The sequence below is a fragment of the Sorex fumeus genome, unplaced genomic scaffold (assembly GCF_029834395.1).
Source record: "Sorex fumeus unplaced genomic scaffold, SorFum_2.1 ptg000265l, whole genome shotgun sequence".
In the NCBI taxonomy this organism is placed as follows: Eukaryota; Metazoa; Chordata; class Mammalia; order Eulipotyphla; family Soricidae; genus Sorex; species Sorex fumeus.
The window spans coordinates 9642843-9666391 of NW_026606322.1; the positions used below are offsets into that span (position 1 = coordinate 9642843).

At 40.3% G+C, this 23549-nt stretch overlaps 1 protein-coding gene across 14 annotated transcripts in view; it reads left to right on the forward strand.

Moving 5' to 3' along the window:
• Positions 1–22328, forward strand: part of ZBTB20 (zinc finger and BTB domain containing 20) — a 903174-nt gene extending 880846 nt beyond the window's left edge. For all 14 annotated transcript variants that reach the window (XM_056109442.1, XM_056109441.1, XM_056109447.1 and 11 more), the window contains 2 exons: positions 7044–8648; positions 20714–22328. In XM_056109442.1, coding sequence (XP_055965417.1) covers positions 7044–8648; positions 20714–21135 — 2027 coding nt within the window. In that variant the 3' untranslated portion in view covers positions 21136–22328. The remainder of the gene's footprint in view (positions 1–7043; positions 8649–20713) is intronic.
• The last annotated feature ends 1221 nt before the right edge of the window (positions 22329–23549 follow it).

The following is a 23549-nucleotide window of genomic DNA, read 5'->3' on the forward strand; positions in this document are numbered from 1 at the left end:
CTTGTTCAATAAAGAATCACCCTCAAAGGACTATTGAAATGCAGTTTCAGCTACTTTCTAAATCTGGCCCCCATCAAATCACTTCTATGCTTCCTACTTAACCAGTCCTCTAGCAAAACAGATTCACCTTCTCTGTGGATTTTCCTTGTTGCTTTGAGATTGTTTCCCTGAGGAAACTATTCATTATGTCTGTTGTGGCTTAAGCCCACATTTCTCCTACACAAAATAATATAGTCTCCTCTTACAAATATAGAGAGCTCTGCTTGCAAACCAATTGCCACATTGGAAGCAACTAAGTTTGTCTAGGAAGAAACATAAAGACCATTTGAGCATGAATCTGAAAATATGCTTCAAAAGAAGTTTCAAAACAGTGCTGCAACAGAGCACTAAAGAAGTTCTGTGAATTGGGAAGCTCTGTGATAATTTTAGTCAAAAAAGCTTTTTTTAATGACACTATGAACTTCTGTTTTCTTACTCATTGAAGTTCAGATAAAAGATTTTCCAAAGTCAAAAAATGATTTCTTACCTACCTATATTTCCTCTGCCCTTGATATTTTTTCAAAGCAATGCCATTCCCGAGAGTTAATGCTAGATTTTTAATTTATAAAGTTAATTTTTTTTTCTTTAAAATAAGTACTTGATGATGCAGAGATAAAAAAGAACAGATTAGTATGCAGAAGCTGGTTTTTATATAAACACTTTTGAAATTTAATATTTCTTTGCAGGCAAAATAAAAACCAAATTTAATATTCATACCTAAACATAAATATATAGACCCTTTTTGCAGACAATCCACTGCGCACTTTAGCTGTGAATTTAAGTGGATCCTTTTGTTCATCTTCGTATCCCACCCACAGATGCAGCATCTCTGTGTTTTTGTTCCTCAGATTTAGGGAACAAAGGAAGAGGTTACAATAGGGCAGCGCTAAATTTGTAAAGAAAGAGCATGGGGGGGGGGGGGGCGGGAATGAAACTCCTAAAAGGTGTCTTAAAGGTTTATGATAGAGGAGAATTTCAAGGCATTCACATCAGAATTCATTGACTTTTCTCCTCAGTTCCAGCAGGTTTTCTCTCCTCAAGACGAAGCCATTTTATTTTAACTTTGGAATGAGGGTATAGGTGTCTTTAATAATATTGTCTAGAATTACAGCTGGACAGTAGTGCAATTGTCTACAGAGATAGAAGTTAGCTCTCAGAAACTGTATTATATAAGAGCAAAGATGGTATTTGTACTTTCGGTGTTTTAGTCCACCAAAACCAGATGCCCAGATATAGACATTCCTAAAACATGTAGCTAAAGTACCTGAAACTGGTTCGACTTATGTTTAGAATTGATCCCACCAAATTGATATTAATTACTTTCTAGTGTTTGTTTACATCCTCACTTCATAATATAAAGAGTTTAAATTAACTTAAAGAATATTCAGTGATAATATGTAGGAAAATATACTTACATATAACTGTCAAAACAAATCAGATTAGACATAAAATTAGGAACTAACAATAAAATGAGCCTACAAACACATTTTACACAAAAATACATACCAGGAGTTCCTATATAATAATTGCTAACATATGACCAAAATATTTTGGGGTTTTTATTGGTTTGGGGGCCATATTCAACTGTGCTCAGGAATAATTTCTTGCTCTGCACTCAGGGATCACTCCCATTGATGCTTAGGGTTGAACCCTGGTTAGATTGCATGCATGACAATCACCTTACTTTCAGTACAGAATCTCGCCCATCAAATAAGTTTTATCCTCAGTTCCTAATATAATATTCATAAGGTGCAAAAAGTAAAAGATAAAAACAATGCATAGCATTTCCTGGGCACTGAGGTCTAGAAAAAAGTTGGCTTAATATACTTTTCAAATGTCAAAGGTTATTATAAATGAATTTTTCCACTGTTTTAGAGTTCAGATCACCTGTGTTCTTATGAATCCATTTACCCTATGTATTTTTTAATAAATTTGCCACTAATAAATTGTTGGAAAATCAAATCAAATGACCAGTGGGGCCTGAGAAATAGTACATGGGAAAAGGCACTTGCTTTGCACATAGCTGACCTCAGTTTGATTACCCAGCATTGCATGTGATTCCCTGACCACTGCCAGGAATGATCCCTGAGCACAGAGCCAGGAAGCCATAAGCATCATTAGGTGCCCCCCCCCCCAAGAAAATAAAATAAAAATCATCCTCAAAGCACTTTATTCATCAGTCAGTTTTATTTGAAATTTTAGAAGTATTTTCAGGCATTTCTACTTCCTTCTTGGAGATAGAGTGATGGGGATTGAGTGGATTTAATTTGAAATTAAGCATATCAGAGACCTAAGCTAACAGGGAAGCTCAGAGACCCTCTCAAGCTGAATAGAAAAGCCTTTCTGGCAATTACTTCCTTCTTTAGACAGAAATTTCTATTCCATTTATTCATTATATATATATATATATATATATATATATATAACATTCTTGCTTTTTAGCAAAGCAAGCAAAGGAAAAGGAAGTCAGGAATGGAAGCTAAGTCCAAATTTAGGAATGGTCCTGCATATCATGGAACAAATGTTTTTTCTAGTTCTCAGTTTTACATCCTAATTTTTCATACTAGAGGCTTTGTAAAGAAGGGAGGTGGGAAGGATAGAGGGAAGGAGGGAGGAAGAGGTACTATGATCTCAGATGAACTGATTCCATCTTAGTTTGTTGTACTCAGTATGCTTATTGAGTTTGAATTTACTATTTATGTAACTTACGCCACAATATAATGGCCAACAATCAACACAAGTTAGAGTATTTTCCAGTTCTCTTCTGGATCTCTGTTATCTTTTAAAGTAAATCTGCTCTGATAACAACCTGATTCAAACCATATTTTTATTTCAGCAACTCCTAAACTATATAACTATATTGGCCATATTTCAGCTAGCTCTAGTACTTTGTCATCAACATTTTTCTTTCTTTCTGCTCTCTTTTTTATCTCTTCCATTTTAGTCCTATCTTTTTTTTCAAGTAATTTTTATTTGAAATGTTACATCTTTCATTTGGACTAAGATTGTTGAATTTATCATATAAAAGAACATGAGTTCAACTTATGGAAATGGGAAATAACTGCTCAAGTCTTGATGCATCGGGTGTAGGCTATGGAGTTTATGAAGGTTGCACTAGTTTCAGAAGCTTTGTCTCTCAAAAGAATTTAAAAGCAGTTTAAAGAGAAAAACTTGAATCTTGAGTCATAAATCTATAATTGGGGGAAGAGAAACCTCTTTGAGATTCTAATGGAAACCATTGACCTTTGGGTCACACCCAGTGATACACAGGGGTTACTCTTGGATCTGCACTCAGGAATTACTCATGGAGATGCTCAGGGGACCATATGGAATGCTGGGATTTGAACCCAGGTTGGCCACGTGCAAGGCAAATGCCCTACCTGCTGTGCTGTCGCTCCAGCCCCTGCTTAAGTATCTTTATACTTAAATGTACTCTAGAAATGTTACATGAATGAAAAGGTAAATAATATGAAAGATATACCCAACTACATTATCAAGAGCTTGAATACAATGAAATTATAAACTCTACACCAAGTTAATAATTTCGTACAACTTTCTCCAACTTGTAGGGGTGTTTCCTAGAAATATTGCTCAAAGTCAAATTTATTACATCTGAAAGATTGTTTTATGCTTTACCTGTGGTTTAAAAAAATAATGGTGATGACTTGATAAAATCTCAAATGATCCCTATACCTGGATTTAGATTATCTGGAAGAAAGAAAAGAACTTTTTACTGGGAGCTAGCTCAAAACTACCTCTTTCACTCCCAAAATGAGCAATTCTTCATTATATTGGTTGATGATCTTCATAGGGTTTGACTGTAGGAGCAGAGAACAATTGTCTCCAAAAAATTGTTCAGTATATAAAAGAGAAAGAGGACAATTGTATCTGCTACATTTGCCTGAGTGACTCCCCTCGAGCCCCCAGACAACCTTCAGATATTGCGATGGTGCCAGTAAGATAGAAAGCCAGGGTAGGGACATGCTCTAGATGGCAGAAGCTCTGAGAATACAGCCTCTCTCCTCTAGTATTGAGACTGTAAGTCTCCTCTAAGCATATAAGTAAAGCAAACATCACTGAGTTCCTGCCCCAGTCAGGACAGCAAATGGAAATAGAAGAGAGAAAAGGACTCCAGTTATATATGCATCTCTGCTTCCTCTAAAGAGAAATCACTTTTTCATTATGTAACCATATTAGTACCAGAAGCAACATGTGGTCACTTAAAATTATCACTATTCACGTGAAATATGAAAGAGCAACTTCAACATGCTAAAGGCCTAAGACCAAGTTTAGAGGCGAGTGATATTAGAGGCTGTTCTGGTGGGCTTCCTAGCACTGTTTTCTGTGCTGACTCACATCTCGACTGAGCCTGGTGGCCCAGATTGAAAGCTCGGGAGCTTTTCATCCCAGCCTTTTGACTTATACCTGTTGACTTCACCTAAATTCATAGAAATTCATATTGGTTTTAATTTGAGAGCTGGTGTTTCCTCCCAAGTCACAGAGACTTCAAATTCCCATCTCCCTCTATGGTGCCTCACCCTTGCATAGTTTCATTTTATATATCTGGACTGAGAAAGGACTGGATTTCACACCTAATTAAAAAAGATTGTATTGCCTGCTGTTTCCCTTCTTGTTCATTTCCCCTTGTGCACAGGCAGCATTTTATTCTCATGCTAAGTCCTATCCCTGGACACCCGCAGTTTATGGGACAAGCAAGGGGGCGGCGGTGGGGGCTGTCCTACAGAAGAGAGAGTCTGGCCCTTTATCACCTATTTTATCACAAATAAATTTCCCTTCGGTACCCACTTTGGTTTCAGCCCCATCTGTAATTGTGTTCTCTCATAGAACACAATCACTTAGAATGCATGATCACTTTCTGTGATAGAATTCCTTCCATGTTTCTAGCGAATGCCATTACCAGCTAACTGTATTTTTAGTTTAGAGGAAAAGGGGGTAGGTTATTATTTTAAAATGCATAGGAGAGGGTTTTTTTTTTTAATCACTTTTTTCCGTTTTGCCATCAGTTCTGCGTTCACACTACGGGTGCAGTGCAGGGGTGTCTCCAAATACACATAATCTTTGTAAAGTTGCGTAGTTTGTCGAGTTGAGAAGGTCTTATTTTATTATTATTTTTTTGAATAGCCTAAATGTCTATTCATTGCCAATCTCAGAAAGAATGGAGTTAGCACTTTCACACCATTCTTTCCTATACAGTCCCTGAATAACCATCTAATCAAGATTTGTGTTCAATGGGGGACAAATCTTCTACAGTAGAGTATTTCAGATTTATTCCATTGGAATCTATACATTAATGCCCACTGGATTAAAAAGGGCATGTTTCACAAAAGCCTGGACATTGCCTTGCTGTGACAGAAACTTTTTCCCACTGTATTAGTGTTAAAAATAAAAGGGAGCCTGGGAAAGGAACTGCCTCAGCATTGTGCGCAGGAGGTGCGCTTGAATGGAGAGGCGGGTCCTCTCATCTCTACCCATATCAGCAAAACCTATTTAGCCTTTTGTAACTGCTTGCAGCAGTGCGGGGCCAGTGTACTCAGGGAAATGTTTAAAAATTGTCTCTGTAAATATCAAATGATATTTGTCATGCCGGGTTGTACATATGTGTACAGGTTTGAATGTGTGAATTTTAATGAAATGAAGAACATTACCACACTATCATAACTGTTTAGCAGCCTTTTTTTTAAAAAAAAATTCTTCCTTATAGGGTTATTTGGAAGCTTGAGTATACTTGATCAGTTCAGTCAAATAGACAGTGTGTGTGTGTGTGTGTGTGTGTTATAGTGACAGCTTTGCTGTTGGTCATTTACGTCTCTGAAAGCCACCTCCATCCTCACCATTGGTGTCTTTCTCTTTGCTTCTTTGTCCTGAGAATTAGAATGCTGTTTGTGACCAGATGGATGTAATTCAAGTTTGATTCCTTAGTGTTCTTAGTAGTTTGTGCCATGCAAAGAGCAGGAGAGGCCTGGGTTTGAATTCATCCTGCTACTTACTAATTGTGTGAACCTTTGGGTAATTCATGTAGATATTGTGAGAGCCTCAACGTCCTCTTATATCAAGTAGGACCTCTCTCAAGCTGACTGTTCAGTTGTAAAGGCAAGAATGGAGAATATTCTTCTGATTTAGCTTCATACTCCAAGACCACCCAGGTTATCACAAATGTGGAGATCTCATCTTTTTACAATCAAGTAGTATCCCATTATGTATGTGTACTAAATCTTCTTATCCATCCATCCTCCAATTAGCATTTAGATTATTTTTCTAATCTGGGCTACTTAAAAGGTTTCAGTGAGTGCCGGACTATTTATACCTTTTCCAACTAGTGTTTCAGTATTCTTTTAATATACCTAGACATGCAGTAGCTGGATCATATGGGAGTTCCATTCTAGTTTTTCCTTTTTGAGGATACACCATACTGTTTTCCATAGTGACTATATCAGCCTACATCCCTACCATCAGCTAGTGAGGCCTTACTTTTCTCCACGTCTTTGCCAACATTTGTTTCTTGTGTTTTTTGATAACGGCCGTTGATTTCACTCACATGTGGAAGAGACAGAAACAAACCCGAAAAAAACAATAAACTCCCAGATCATGAGAACAAAATGGTGGTTGCCACAAAGGTGACCTAGCAGTTCTTTCTTGCGGTTGAAGTTGTAGCACTCGCAGGCAAATGCCATTTGTGTATTCATTCTCTATTACACAACCGACCTGACGGTGGCTCTACAGAATTCATATGAATCCAGTACCCAAAAGGACAGGGGTACCGTCGGAACAAAATTCCAGGCCTTGTCCACACTAGCAGCTTGACACCGCCCCCCACTCACCTCCCACCTTCCTATCCCCCACCGCCCAAACCTGCAGAAATTCATCTTGCTGCAAAGCCCGCTTGTGTGCGAGCGGGACTGGGCCGGGCGGGTGCCTCTGGCAACCACAGGAGCTGCAGTCTGAGAAACTGACCCGCGGCCTGTTTTCCATCTGTCTTCATGCAGGTGACATCAGTTGCAAGGGGATGACCGAGCGCATTCACAGCATCAACCTTCACAACTTCAGCAATTCCGTGCTCGAGACCCTCAACGAGCAGCGCAACCGTGGCCACTTCTGTGACGTGACGGTCCGCATCCACGGGAGCATGCTGCGCGCGCACCGCTGCGTGCTGGCCGCTGGCAGCCCCTTCTTCCAGGACAAGTTGCTGCTGGGCTACAGCGACATCGAGATCCCGTCCGTGGTGTCGGTGCAGTCGGTGCAAAAGCTCATTGACTTCATGTACAGCGGCGTGCTGCGCGTGTCACAGTCGGAAGCCCTGCAGATCCTCACGGCCGCCAGCATCCTGCAGATCAAGACCGTCATCGATGAGTGCACGCGCATCGTGTCGCAGAACGTGGGCGACGTGTTCCCCGGGATCCAGGACTCGGGGCAGGACACGCCCCGGGGCACGCCCGAGTCCGGCACCTCGGGTCAGAGCAGCGACACGGAGTCCGGCTACCTGCAGAGCCACCCGCAGCACAGCGTGGACAGGATCTACTCGGCGCTCTACGCGTGCTCCATGCAGAACGGCAGCGGCGAGCGCTCCTTCTACAGCGGGGCCGTGGTCAGCCACCACGAGACGGCCCTCGGCCTGCCCCGGGACCACCACATGGAAGACCCCAGCTGGATCACGCGCATCCACGAGCGCTCGCAGCAGATGGAGCGCTACCTGTCCACCACCCCCGAGACCACCCACTGCCGCAAGCAGCCCCGGCCCGTGCGCATCCAGACCCTGGTAGGCAACATCCACATCAAGCAGGAGATGGAGGACGATTACGACTACTACGGCCAGCAGAGGGTGCAGATCCTGGAGCGCAACGAGTCCGAGGAGTGCACGGAAGACACCGACCAGGCCGAGGGCACCGAGAGCGAGCCCAAGGGAGAAAGTTTCGACTCGGGCGTCAGCTCCTCCATCGGCACCGAGCCTGATTCCGTGGAGCAGCAGTTCGGGCCCGCAGCGGCCCGGGATGGTCAGGCGGAACCCGCCCAACCGGAGCAGGGAGCGGAAGCCCCTGCCGAGGGTGGGCCCCAGCCGCACCCCATCGAGACCGGCGCCTCCTCCCCGGAGAGGAGCAACGAGGTGGACATGGAGAACACGGTCATCACGGTCAGCAACAGCTCCGACAAGAGCGTCCTGCAGCAGCCTTCGGTCAACACGTCCATCGGGCAGCCGCTGCCCGGGACCCAGCTCTACTTACGCCAGACAGAAACCCTCACCAGCAACCTGAGGATGCCTCTGACCCTGACCAGCAACACACAGGTCATTGGCACAGCCGGCAACACCTACCTGCCGGCCCTCTTCACTACCCAGCCCGCGGGCAGCGGCCCCAAGCCTTTTCTCTTCAGCCTGCCACAGCCCCTGACAGGCCAGCAGACCCAGTTTGTGACAGTGTCCCAGCCCGGCCTGTCCACCTTTACTGCACAGCTGCCAGCACCACAGCCCCTGGCCCCATCTGCAGGCCACAGCACAGCCAGCGGGCAGGGTGAAAAAAAGCCTTATGAGTGCACTCTCTGCAACAAGACTTTCACCGCCAAACAGAACTACGTCAAGCACATGTTCGTTCACACAGGTGAGTGCAGGACCCCCCCCCCCCCCCCCCCGCCCCCCAGGCCTGACAGCAAGGGATAGGGTGGGATGGACAAGCCAACGGATACAGGGGAAGATCCGGAGTCATAGGCATGCAGTCATCTTTCAGGTTATCAGGGTGCCCCCTGTCACTGAAAGGCAGCTTCTAGAAGCCCTAGATAGGAGCCAGCTGCCTGCCACAGAAAGATAGCCACTGAAATCCTTCCTAGAGAGGGTCAATTACGAATGCCTGATAGAGAATTGGCAAACCATGACTTACCTTAAATATGTTGAACTTTGTGCTGTAATCTTTGATCCTAGATACCAGGGAAATGTTTGGAGAGCATACTCTCCAGTCAGTCACATCATTTTTCTCGAACCAAGTCATATAGGTAAAGCAGGGGAGAGTGGTCATCTGTAATAAGCTCTATACGAATCACCGGCTTGAGGAAGCTACAGTCAGGCTGATGCAAGCTTATGCTGCATTTATCATCCCCCCACCCAATGAAGAGTAGAGCCACTCACTTTAAAGACTTCATCTGCTTTCTGCTTTCTCATTCTCTCTTTTCAACAACTGAAGTCCACAATCTGTGCCAGGTACTGCCTTCTGAAGGGACAGTAGGTTGATCAATATACATTAGGAGAAGTACGATTAGGATTATTGAAGGGCTGCAAAACTGTAGGTATGAGTCATGATTGAATGTCTTGGGGATGACATTCAATGCTTGTAGTTCTCAGGGATATTCAGCCTGCAGAAGACAATACTCAGGCATCATATAAGTCATATTTATTTATTGCTTCAAAGCTATTATGCTGCAGTAGCTAGAGTTCTGGGCCCAGCCAGAATGCTTGGGTTTGAATTTAGACTTCGCCACTTCAAAATTTTGTCATCAGGACATTTGCAAAATTACCTGGCCATTCTTTGTATAAAGGGCTAAAGTGCTGTTTTGTTCTTATAGTACTATTTTGAGGGTTAAATTCATATATGTGAAGTCATTAAAACAATTTGTGGCAGATAATAAGTATTCTAGAAAGGGTAGGTTTTAATTCCACTGATAGCATTGTTTATTTGGTTGGGAGAGAGAGACATTATATTTTTTCTGTTTTACTTGAAAAGGTAGAACTGACCTAATGACTAGAAGCCCTAAAATAATTTCTTTCAACTAAATAAAAGAAAAAGTTAGCTATCAAGTCGTCTCTAAGATGGGTTGGACTACCTCCAAAGGAACTGAATTCTTGTTATTAAAGGCATTCAGGGAGAGAGTATATTGTCATCTCAATGATGATTTAGAGGATATTCAGTCCTTAGATAAGCATTGGACAGGGTGGTGTTTCATCTTGGGTTCTGTGATTCTACAGAACTCTAAGCCATTCCTCCAAAATGGGGCAGACATTGAAGTTGCAACTCCATAGTTTTCCCTCCATATAATTGACCATAGATATGATAATATTTGAGAGATTTTTCTTGGACTTAAAAATATAAACCCCAATGATGGTTATTCTAGCTGAAATTTCTATCATAAGAGTCATTCTTTTGGCCAACTTCTGGTTTCAGAATACTGCTATTAAGTGATAGTTAAGCTGCTAAGGGAAAGCAATATATATGAATTAAATGACAAAAATAAATTAATTCCTTAAAGCAACCTTTCTATTTTCCTTAGATGACTGAGCAGCAATCTAAGGGATAGAACATAAGCACATACATTTTAAGAATAGAAGGGAAGAAGAAAGCCTTCCCTTTCTGAAGGGGACTCTGAAACAAGGTATACAGTTTGGAAGTAAATGACTGAAATGGATTAAGATATGCTTTGACTTTTCTTAGGTTTAACTTTAAGTCCATATATTCTATAAATCTGTATGGGAACCATATTTTCTTTAAAATGGCAGTTTTCACACTTCCAAATAGACATAGTGACTAATAAATGTAGGAGGGAAATCATGTAGTGGTAAATCACTCTATTTATTTAGGATAAATATTAAAGCACCTAAAACCTAAGACCAATCAAGAAAAAGTTTCCATCTGATAAGGGCATCATCACTATCTGGAAAAATAGTAAAATACTAATATTTTTATTTCTGTGACAATTTGTAGATTATGGAGTACTCTCACATAGTATATATCCTTCCTTCATTGAATAACTCTCTTAAACCTATCAATTAAGAATTAGGAGGGGCAAAGATACTATTTTTGAAAGTGTCTCCTTAGTCAAAGTTGATTTGCTCAACTTGGAACCATAAATATGGTCCTCACTCCATGTAAACCCTCTAGCAAAACTAGCAGATTTAAAATTCACAGTTCCTATTTGATTGCATATTGAAATAGGGCTCTAAATTTGAAACATAAATTTTCAACATACTACCAAAATTTGTCTTTCTGATGTATAACCACATTTGTCTAGTGGATTCACCAAAGGACTCTGTGGCTAACCCAAATAACTCGATTTTCCCATGAGAAAACCAGCAATGTACATTTAGACATTAGAGATACAAAAGCTACAAGTAAAGTCATTTTTTAAACGTAAGTTATGAGCGAAGCATAGCCTTCAAATGTCTAGTAAACCATGATGGTTCTCAGTAAGTTACGGCTTTATTTTTGATTTTTGTAACATGACCACATCTGGAAGCAATCAATAATGTACATATACCACTGGAGAAGCTCATTTAAAAGAAGCAACACTCTTCTCTTTCATCTCAAAATTATTTGGCAGTGGCAGTTGGAAGAGTCCTGAGTCTATCAAGACTGAAGGAATATATAACCTAAGTAACAAAACTTAGAACAATTGGTCTCAATTTTCAAAAGGCAAAGAGCCTGGATGTGTGGAAGTAATGTAGGATTTGGATCCACATTTCAAAACAAAGTCCTCCAATACCATTTTTTGTAAGCAAAAAAAAAAAAAAGTAGGAACTCCCAACTTTAAAAAGAAGTTCAAGGAAAATGATAAAAATTCAAAGCAAATAGTTCAAAGTATCTGAAAAACAATAATTCTATCAAGTACTCAAGATACTTGGAAAAGTTAAGATGGATTCATTATTTTTACCTATTGTCTAACTGAAGAGAATCCTACCAAAGAGTCATTTGGCAGAGCAAAAACAAACAAAATGAATTCTCTGTATTACATCTACTATGCATGATAACTGGCTTATCGTTTCAATTACTGTAAGATTTTGTGTAAATTATGCTTACTTTCAACAGTTGGAGAGAATCAATTCCAAGATCTAGATTCTAAACAGAATACTCTGTTGCTCAAAGTTTTAGTGACCCATATTTATTGAAAGGAAATATATGAGACAAATAAGTAGTCCATCCTATTGTCTTTGAGTACCAAAGAAACCCTGGTTGTCAAAGCTTATTATATAATGATTATAATTCTATAAATGCATAAATGAAGGATGATTGTGCTGAAATTAGATTATTTGGGTTTCATTTTGGTTCCTTTAATTGGCTATGTGACCTTAAGCAAATCACTTAATTTCATAACCCTCAATTTCTTTGAATTTAAAATAGAAATAATAATTTTCCTGTCTTTTGAGAAGCTGCAAAGGTATGAAGCATGTGAGATCTTTTCATAAAAGACAAAGTACTACTTAATGTAAAAAAAAAAAATCTTTATCTCCCTCTACCCAGGAGACATTGAGTTTCTTTGCTCTGTCTCCCACCTCTGAATAATAAGCGCTAGATGTGTTTCCTTCCTCTGCGGAATTCAAATGCTAGAGGGGAGTGCTACTCCTTACATTTCCCATGACCTTTCTTCATAACAGTAATTTGTTTTTGGTCGGGGTAAATCATCTTTCAGATTGATTTCTTTAGAGTAAAAGAAAATCTCTTACGTAACCATTCTATCTACTGCCAGACAAACTGCAATAGGACTTCTTTTCTTCTTCCAGTTGTTCAAATTTGTTTTAGTGAAACTTCATTAAAGTACTGAGAAAAGTAACCAAGCATTAAGAACCAAGCGTTTGAAAAAAGGTGAATAGAGGAGGAGAAAAGATAACACAAACCATCTTGTTTTAGGACAAAGCAGGACTCTGCTATGTCTCCTCCACTCAGGAGTGAAAAAGGTGAAAGAACGGGATAGAAGAGAAAGGCAGAGGGCATAACAAGATGTCTTGGTGGAAGTGTAAATGTGGATAGCAAGTAATAGAGAAAATCCAAGTACAAACCAAGAGCTGTGGTCCTCAGACTCTGATTTCTATACCAGATGCGGAAAATTCTCAGGCCTATTTGAAAGCTGAATCAGAAACCCTCATGATGGGGCCCAACAATGTGTGATTTAAGAAGCCCAAATTCATACTAAGTTGGGAATCACTCCCTTGCAGGATGTAGGTGATTAAAAGAAGAATGGCATCACTCTGCTTCATCACTCTGTTCTTTAAGGGGCTAAGGTTGGAGCCTGGCACCACAGAGTCACTCATTTAAGCATGGCACTGTATTCTGGCCCCAGAGATCCTGGTGCCCCCCATCCCTAGAGTGCCCAAGTAGCACTAAATTGCAGGGCCCTGTCACTGGACTGCAACTCCTAGGCTTAGTATTACCAGAGTGGTCCCCAGCCCCTTGAGTACTGCAAGGTTGGAGCCTGGCACCACAGAGTCACTCATTTAAGCATGACACTGTATTCTGGCCCCAGAGACCCTGGTGCCCCCCACCCCTAGTGTGCCCAAGTAGCACTAAATTGCAGGGCCCTGTCATTGGACTGCAACACCTAGGCTTAGTATTACCAGAGTGGTCCCCAGCCCCTTGAGTACTGCTTGGGAAGCCAGTAAGAAGAAAAAGAATTAAATAAATAAAAATTCTACCAATATGTATATGTTTGGAAAAAGTATACAAAGACAGAGTTATGGGTAACAGGTAACTGTATATTATTTGGGGTTAGACCTTCCAAATGATGCCCAAGGGACTCCGACACCAATCCTGGTGATCCTTAGCTAACAAGGTCAGTGATTAAGTGCTAGGAGCCAAGGAACTTGGGCAGAGTTCAGGTCCCGTGATGCCAGGGACCACCAGGACCACCTCGATGGTGCTCAGAATAGATGTGGTATCAGATAAATGCTAAAGTTGGCACCTGCAACCCTATAATATCGTATCTCCCTGGGCTTTTACAGGTTGAATTTATAGGTATAAATTCTATTAAATACATGGCATGAGATTTTCCTCTCATTGGGACATGAACTAAATCTCTCAAACTACAAATGTACCCCTGACACTAAACAGTATTGGGTTGTTTTGTCATTATGGGGGCATGTGTACACCTTCCCATTAGAATATAAATTCTGTGCCCAGAAAAAGATAGATATATAGATTGATGTCAGTATACTGAGTAAAACACATATTTGATCAAACAATAAATTGGGTATGTCTCTTAAACCTATGGAAAAGTTTAATCCATTTCCATGGTTAAGTGTTTATTGTGTGATGTAGCTCCATAGAAGAAGCAACAAATACTATGTATACTTATATATTAAGTACTTTCTGCGAGGATCTGAACTACATTCTGTTTTTTCTTACCTTAATCTATGTAATAGAATAGCACAGTGAAATCTGGATTGCCACATCGTCAATACCCAGAATTTACAAACAAAAATACAAGATTCTCAGCTGAGTTTTATTTTATAAAGTTATATTTTAATCTACGTATATCCCATGAAATATTGGTGGTATATATACTAATAGTAAAGTGTTATTTATGGTTTGCCCAGATTCAGGTTTAATTTGATATGATATATTCTATCTGACAATACTAAGTGAAATTTTCTTGTAAGGCCTAATCTTAGTATTTTTTGCTTTAAGATCTAGAAACAAATACAAGTAAGCTTAACAAATATACTGCTTAACAAATATTTATTATGGGAATGAATGCCCAAAATTTGGGTATACTTTCTAGGAGAATTTAATTCAGAGGACTTACTCACAAATATATTACAGCTCAGTGAGCGGGAGGGGTGGAAAGAGCCCTTTTCTTTCTTTTTCCATTTTATTTTCTAGAGGATTTATTCTATCTCATTTCCACTTAAAGTTTCTTTACAAAAAATTTATAGATGGATGTTTTTCTGAATTATTGTGGCATGTTTATTGGTAACTCTTTTTAGCTCAGTAGTTTCCTCTGCACAAGTGAGAATTTTGATTATTACTTTGGGAAGCACGGCTATTTCCGCTATGAATTTGTATAAATAAATATAGCAATAATGTTGACATAACAAGATTATTGATAAGTAGTGAGATCAAGATAGAATATTATCCTCTTATGTAGGTTCGACTGCTAATTTAATTAAACCAAACCAATGAAGTAATGAGCAAGTATCAAATCTGAAGTAAGAAAACCATGTCTTTAACACTTTCTGACTGGGTGGCCTCGGGTTCCATAATCAATCCCATCCTCATTTTTTTGCCATATAAGATACAGATCTCTATAATACTTATTTCTCATGGTTGCTCTTTAATAATATAAATTATGTGGATTGTACTAACCTGTGAAAGCTGTAAAATTAGCGGAACCTTTTAGGAACATGTAAGTGAGAATTATAGCATACCATCCATTTTCAGTGTACTGCTGGGAGCAGGATATTGTTCACAGGAGAGGAAGGAGATACTGTGAATTGGCCAGCATTATGCTCAGTCATTGCTGACTTGCTGGATAGCCTTTGCATATTACTATACCATTCTTTTTATATTTTTGTTTGTTTGGGGGCCACACCCAGCAGTGCTCAGGGCTTATTCTTGCCTCTGCACTCAGGGCACTATATGGGTGCTGGGGATTAAACCCAAGTTAGCCACATGCAAAACAAAGGCCTTACCCACTGTACTGTCACTCCAACCCATGTTACTATACCTTTCTAATGAGATGCCTGTTGAATATTTATTTTAGGGACTAGAGAAGGCACTTGCCTTACGTGTGGCTGATCCCGGCTTGATCCCCAGTACCATAGGGTTCCCCAAGCCCCACCAGGATTAGTCCCTGAGCGCAGAGTCAGGAGTAAACCCTGAGCACCACTGGGTATGATCCCAAAACAAACAAATAAATATGCATGTTAAATATTTAGTCTGTTCATAAAGTTGTCAGAAAAATTAGTTGGGTGGAGTTCCCTGAGCTCTTCAAAAATCCGCTTATAACACCAAAATACGTAGTTGTCGTCCAAGCCACAGATGTGTCCTTAATTGGAAAATCCTTGTAGACAGCAGCACAGTTGCTCTGACACCAGGTACATAAGCAGGGATTTGAAAGGAAAGCCTGGGGGTTGTTACAGCGACGGTATCTCAGGTGTGCAGACCATCCGTTAGTTACACTTCTCTGAAGAACAAATTCTGCAGCCAGTGAAAGCTCTGCGTGATTCCATCAGAGCACACTTTCATTGTTCCTGCACCTTCTTCTCTTTTCTTACCCTTCCTAGGTCTTGATTTTCCCCCTTCAGAACACCTGCAGTTTCAAGTTCCCCATCTGCTTCCTTCAATAGTAGGGAAGCAGATTGCCCCTCTCCATCCATATTTCTTCCTTTCCTGTGACTTCTGACAAGTCTCCTATGTTGGCTGTTCGACTCCTTGCTCTGTTTACTAGAAGAGACTGTTGTGCTAGGACAGCGGATGGAGAAGTCGTGATAAAGGGAGAGACGGGTGGGAACTCTGCTTCTGAGAAATGCCCTACTACCAAATACAGTCTCTCTGCTTTCAACTCTGAAGGAGTCTTTTCAGAATGAGAAAAAGTTGGCAGAATAAATAGATCTCGCCGTGTCCTGATACAGAGATCATTTCAGAATTGCATATTTCAAACTATTGGGACATGTTTCATTTGAACTTTGGATAAAAGCCTTTATTTCTCCTAATCTAACAACACCTTTTTTCCTCTCTCTAGTCACTCGTCATAGGGTAGGTCTCAGAGCCCATCCACGAGAAGGAATTGAATAGTAGCTCTTTAGAGAAAAATGCATGCATTTCCTCACTCTCTCTCCTATTGGAACTGTAAAGGGCCTGCATTCCCCTGGAAGGGGAGAGGAGTTAGTTCACTGGCTAACTCCTTTCTCTGCCACTATAACTCAATTGCTACTTTTTATGGAAACCTGTCTAGGCTCTTAGCAGGCATGTTTACAGTACCCCTGGTTTCAATTAGCATATGTAGCTGAGATTACACTGTTCTTAATGGAAGTACATGCAGTCTTTTTCCATGTCTAATTGTTTACTTGAACAAGGTTTTTTTTCTCTTACTCTATAGCCATCCAAGTAATTTTTCAGTTGGTTTCATTTATCACATGTTCCTTTATGCTGAAGGGAAGTTTAATTTTTTTCTCAAAATTATCTCATGCTCTGGCTAAGTGCTTTAATCTTTTTCATTTTCAAATTTCCTTCACAAGACAGATTTATTATTATTATTATCATCATTGCAGTAATAATAATTGTTATTGTTAGTCTCAATTTTCAAATAAGGAAACTGAGACTTAGAAAGGTTAAGGAACATTCCCAAGTCACTCAGCCAAGATAATAGAATTATATCTGACCAGTATATCTCTTATAACCCCGAGAAGGATCATTTTTTAAAGTAAGATATTTATAGTGTCTGTTTTTGTTATGCTTCTAGAGTTTATTGAATACTTCATGTCTTTCTCTAAAAAATCAACTTGTCATTCCTGGTTCAGGTCGAGAAAGCCATTCACTATCACTTGTCTTAACTTCTCATGTGTCCACAATCAGTGCAAGAAACAGCAGCTCGTATTCATGTCATGAAAGTCTTTTGGGGATCCTATAATTAATAAGCAGAAATATAATGGTAAAATATTAAATTTTCTGCTAAGTGACATTTCTTGAATCCACCCATCAATAAATGAAAGTTGTAGACACTGACTAATCTGAAACTATATTCCATTTAGTGTGACAGTTCTTTAAATGCTTAGATTCCACTAACATAGCACCTTAATAATTATAGAGAGTACTTTCCTTTAAGGAGTTCCCAAGTGCTTTGCAAACATTTCTCCTCATTAATTATCACATGATTTTTCTGTGGCAAGGTAGGGAACAAGATACTTTGTCCTATTTAAAATGTAGGACTGCTGATTCATTGAGTTATTTGAACAAGGTGCTCTCATGACTTGTGCCAACAAGGCCTGGACTAGAGTCCTCAGCAGTTGTAGGTCAGTCATACATAAGGCCGCTAAGTCTGCAAAGAACATGACAAGTGTCTGGTTTAGTTTTTCACCTCTGGAGGGAAAATTAATCTAGAAAGATGAAAATTTTTATAAATCCCAGTGTCATACAAGTAATTAACTGCTGTGCCAATATTATGTACATATAAACAACACACACATATATGCCATAGAGGGAAAGAGGTCAACTGTGAAGAATCAATTTATAGAGAGTTGTTTAGAAGAGTGTGAAAATAAAAAAAAAATTATCAATGACTCTGTGTCCATGCAAGTATACTATAAGAAAGTTAAAAGTTTCAAGCAACAAGAGCATTTTAAAACAGACCACATTGTAACTTTCCAACAGCCAAGATATCATCTGGAACCTCAGATGGCACATTTACCACTCAAGGTTATAGGGAGATGTGTTTTAAGAGAGAGTTGGCTGGCCTAGCCAGCCTCTAGAAAGTGTACTGAAAGAAAGCACGGGATGGCAAAGACCAGCTTGAGTTCCCAGCATGTTTGCAGCTGACAGAAATGTTCCTACTAAAAATAACATGCTTGACTGTCTCCCTTAGGGAATTTCTTATTTCAAGGGGGAAAAAAAGTCTCTCTGTAAACACCATTCATAGACTGAGCTCTTCATTTAGAAATGGAGCTCTCCAGCCCACCCAGCCCCCCATTCCAGTGAAAAGTGAAATTCTTCTCTTCTACCCCTTTTATACTTTGGTGTCCCCTGTCCCATCAGTGATAATGAAGGGAACTGAAATCAGAAGGAAGCTGAGGGTAGAGGCGGATAGGCCAAAGCGGTTGTAAAACATCAAAAGAAGAGCAAGTTCAAATACTAATAGAATTGATTGATAAATGTGTAGAGTACTTCCTGAACTAAACAGTGTTTCTTACGATTGTACATTTCAAAAAAAATCACATGTTGTATTTGCAAAGTGAAAAAGCTTTCTGCAAGGTAAAGCTTCATCCACCAGATCATAGGCACTGAACCGGATCCTGAACACTACATTAGTTCACCCACACTGAGCCAGGCACAAGCACTCTGCACTTGTTTTTATTACTGTAATTACAGTGACACATCAAATCTCTTTTGTTGTATAATGGGGGAGAAAGGAGAGTCAAGGCACATACTTCAAATGGAAGTTAACTCGAATTTGAGAAGTGATTTCCTATCCAGATGTTGAATTATATATAAACTTTTTCTTTTGGGGTCACACTCGGTGATGCTCAGGGGTTATTCCAGACTCTGCACTCAGTAATTACTCCTAGCAGTACTTAGGGGACCTTATGGGATGCTGGGGATCTATCCCTGGTTGGCCACATGCAAGGCAAACGCCCTACACCCTGTACTATCACTCTGGGTCCCAGATGTTGAATTGCTACTCTAGAGAGCTTCAAAGGGTTGGACTTTAGGCACAGTTAGTGAGAAGGTACATAGAAGAACTGATACAACAATCGTAATGAGGTTGAAAAGAGGGAAGACCGGTAATGCAATTTGTATCTTATCACCTATCAGAAGCAGAGCTGAGGACAGATAGCACCAACAAAACCAAGTTTCACTCCAAAGAGTTGTTCCAGCCTGTGGATATTATAGAAAGATTAATAAATCATGTGGTCATGCGGTGACAATATTTTCATTTAACGTCCCTATTTTTAACAAGTCTGATCACTGGATTTTTAAGCTAGCTAGCAACAAACCAAAGCAGTAAACTGAGGATTAAGAAAAAGGACTTCATCCAAAAGACCGAGAGCAAATATAGAGAAAGATATTTTTTAAATTGATCCAAGAGTTCAAAAAAATATCGTATGGAATCATTTAATGGGCAGGGTAGGGGGGGAGTGGTAGAATAGTCTTCTAATAATAATACCATGCAAGTATTCCCACACCACTCTTGGTGGTCTGAAAAATGGTTGCACGTGTATTATTTTATGTCAGCACCAACACAATGAGATAAGTAGGACTGTATGCTTCCAAGTCACTTGGGCATTTGTCAGAATGGCAGGTCATACATTGGTGCCTGGATTTAAACAGGACCCCTTACCTCTGAAATTATTATATTGCCCACCATTAGCTCCCCTTCCATACCTGGTAAGTCCAACCTGAAGCCTAGCACAGTCAAGACAAAGTGGCCATTTACTGGGGCTAGAGCGATAGTACAGCAGGTAGGGTGTTTGCCTTGCTGACCCGGGTTCGATTCCCAGCATCCCATATGGTTCCCTGAGCAGTGCCAGGAGTGATTCCTGAGTGCAAAGCCAGGAGTAACCCCTGAGCACCACTGGGTGTGACCCAAAAAGAAAAAAAAAAAAGGACAGAGTAGCCATTTATGTCCTAAGTTACATTTTAGGAAGAATTCTATCTAAAATACATTCGATTGAAAGCATAGGTATTCTTCTATTGACCGATACTTTCCAATTGACCGCCAAGCAAGACCTGACTTTACTTACTGATTAGAATGCGAGCAGAAGGTCCCCAATGAGCCAAGCTATGTGTCTGTGTCTTTAGTTCCGAGTCTTAGAACCCCGTGTCTCCAAAGATCTTCCCCCTTGCATTTCTTATATATGTTTGATAATATTAATGGGAAATGCACACAGGTAAATCCCCTAATGAAGGCCTGAAAATGACCCTGTTAAAGTAGCTTTCCATTTTCTCCACAGAATGACCTTTGTTGAAGAATGTTAGTGGGGATTACCTTGTAGCTTCCCAAGAGAGCCATTTTCTGGCCTGGGGAAATGGAACCCTCTAAACTGTGCTGACATCACCTTAAAGCAAGTTTTCTCAGAACACAAGAGCCAGGAAGGACTGGATCTTTCCAATCAAGGGCGACCCATTAACCAAATCAGATTTCATTGTGTTTTAATTGTGTTTTGTTTTGTTCTCCTTGTCGTCTTGTTTTCCTGTTTCTCATTCTCCCTCCCTCGCTGTGTCCTGCCTGCTGTCTCTTCCCTCCACACCAACAGGTGAGAAGCCCCACCAGTGCAGCATCTGCTGGCGCTCCTTCTCCTTAAAGGATTACCTTATCAAGCACATGGTGACACACACAGGAGTGAGGGCCTACCAGTGCAGCATCTGCAACAAGCGCTTCACCCAGAAGAGCTCGCTCAACGTGCACATGCGCCTCCACCGGGGGGAGAAGTCCTATGAGTGCTACATCTGCAAAAAGAAGTTCTCCCACAAGACCCTCCTGGAGCGGCACGTGGCCCTGCACAGTGCCAGCAACGGCACCCCTCCTGCGGGCACACCCCCCGGGGCCCGCGCCGGCCCCCCTGGGGTGGTGGCCTGCACGGAGGGGACCACTTACGTCTGCTCCGTCTGTCCAGCCAAGTTTGACCAAATCGAGCAGTTCAACGACCACATGAGGATGCATGTGTCTGATGGATAAGTAGTCTCTTTCTCTCTTTTTTCTTATGAACAAAACAAAACAGCGACAAAAAAACAAACAAACAAAAAAAAAGCTATGGCACTAGAATTTAAGAAATGTTTTGGTTTCGTTTTTACTTTCTGTTTCTGTTTTCGTTTCGTTTCATTTTGTACTACATGAAGAACTGTTTTTTGCCTGCTGGTACATTACATTTCCGGAGGCTCGGGTGAATAATAGTTTTCCCAGCCTCCCTCGGATGGTGGCCTTAAGGCCTGGTAGTGCTTCAAGAGGTCCACTGGTTGGATCTCTAGCTACTGGCCTCTAAATACAACCCTTCTTTACAAAAAAACCTTTTAAAAAAAAAGTAAAAAAAAAAAAATTTTTTTTTTCACTTGTGAAGAGCACTACAAAAATATATCACAAAATCTAAAAGGCCTACTGTCTTTAAGTACACCGCTTGCAGTGTTTCAGTGGACATTTTCACAATTCTGGCCGCTTGGACTTCACAGTAACCAGTTAAAACTGTGGAATATCACTTCTGGTTGAATACCCAGAGAAAGGCCCTGCTGTTTTCCACCTACCAGGATGTCTGATTTCCCAAAAGGGCTGTGGGGGTGGGAAGGGACAGTGGGTTTGGGTGGTGTGGGAAAGGCGAATGACGGCTTCTCCCCCATGTTCTGTTCGGGCCCACCCACCTGGCCCACCTCCTCCAGACTCCCCCTGTCAGCAGAAGCCAGGAAGACTTGGACAAGCGTCAAGCAACAGTGGCTCTCGTATTTATTCAGTGTCTTCGCTGGGCCCCAGCCTCAGCACAATCAAGAGGGACTTTCATGAAAGGCAGGAATGCAGATAAAACAAAGATATCAGAGGTTTGCACCTACGTTTCTAGGTACAAGAGAAGGATTATTTCCAACCATCTTTGCAAAAAACAAAAACAAAAAAAAAAGTGTCAGGATATATTCTTGTGGAAGAGAAAAAGAAAGAGAAAGTGGAGGGTGGGGGGAGTAAAAAAAGTTCATGAGGCTTTTTTAATTCAAAATTTTATAGAGGGGCAAAAGTGACGTTTACCAGATAGAATGCTGATTTTTTTAATATATTTACAACAGTATTTGTGTAAAAAAAAAAACAAAAAAAATGAGATTGTTCAAAGTAATTTTTTTTTCCATTTTGGTTTCGCTTACACTGCCACCAATCCCTTCTCTTTTATTTTATTTCACACATATATATATATATTTTTTGGTAAGTCAGACTGTTAAGGTTAGCGTTACTGCTTCCAGATAGAAAGAATAAAAGGCAATTAAAGTTATATTTGAAAGAGAGGAAGGATATTTTCTTCATATTTTTTTTAATTTTTTCTTAATTTTTATTATTTTAAGTATTGCCTGGGTTGATGAGGGCCGCTGTGGCCAGCCCATCCCTGCTGTAATTTGAACTGCTGCTTTGTATTTTGATATGTAGTTCTTTGACTTTTAGCAAGCTTACGTTGTTCCACTGAATTTGCTGTCAACAATCCATCTAGAATTCTGTTCTTGTTCATGGGAGGGACTTTACTTTTCAGAAATAGATTTCTTGCTTCTCAAAAAGCTCGTTGAAATCTTATGATTCTAGCATTTCTGTTGACTTTACTCTCTTCATTTGTTTTTAAACAAAACACTAGTAGTGTAGAGGTCTTGACAAAAGGGTTCTTTCCTTTGGGAGTCCGCCAGAAAGAGGCATTCTCAGAACTCTACCAGATCTCCTTGCCCTTCTCAGCTATGGAGAGCAGCGTATTCAGAAGCCTGTTACAGATCAGGATGATTTGATGCCAAAATTACTTTCCTCCTTTCAAATATCACCTTTGGATTATGTGAACCATGTTAAAAGGACTGAACACGGTGTTCATTCTTTAGGTGACTTCTTAACCCTTGCTTGTTAGGAAAGGTTTCAAGAAAGAACAAAATCTTCCCAAATGCCAACATCCTCACTCAAAAGGCCACCAAGTCTTTTCATCATTCTAGATTCCTCTCTCCCTTCTTGGTTGGGATTTCTCTCCTCGGTCCTAAAGTAGGTATTATACTAAGTATTTTGTTCAGTAAAGACAGTCTCCAGAAGGGATTCAAATATAGGAAATTGTAAATCTCACAAAAACCCCCAAGGTTATTTCATTGCTGAGCATATCTTAACTTGAGGGAAAGCCTATCTTTAAACAAAGCAGAAACATCAAATTACAATTTTTAAGAAAAAGAGAGCATTTTTATTTAATATTACTTGATGTTTTAATTTCGTTTTCTATCAGCAACTTATTTACAAAAACAGTGTACCAAACGCGAAGAAATCTTCCAACGTAATTTAACTCTATGATGACTAAATTGATGTTGTAAATGTAATTTACATATTTGGTTGACCTGGATCTTTTCCACAGTTCTTGGTGGGTTTTAGTAGGGCTATACAGCTGG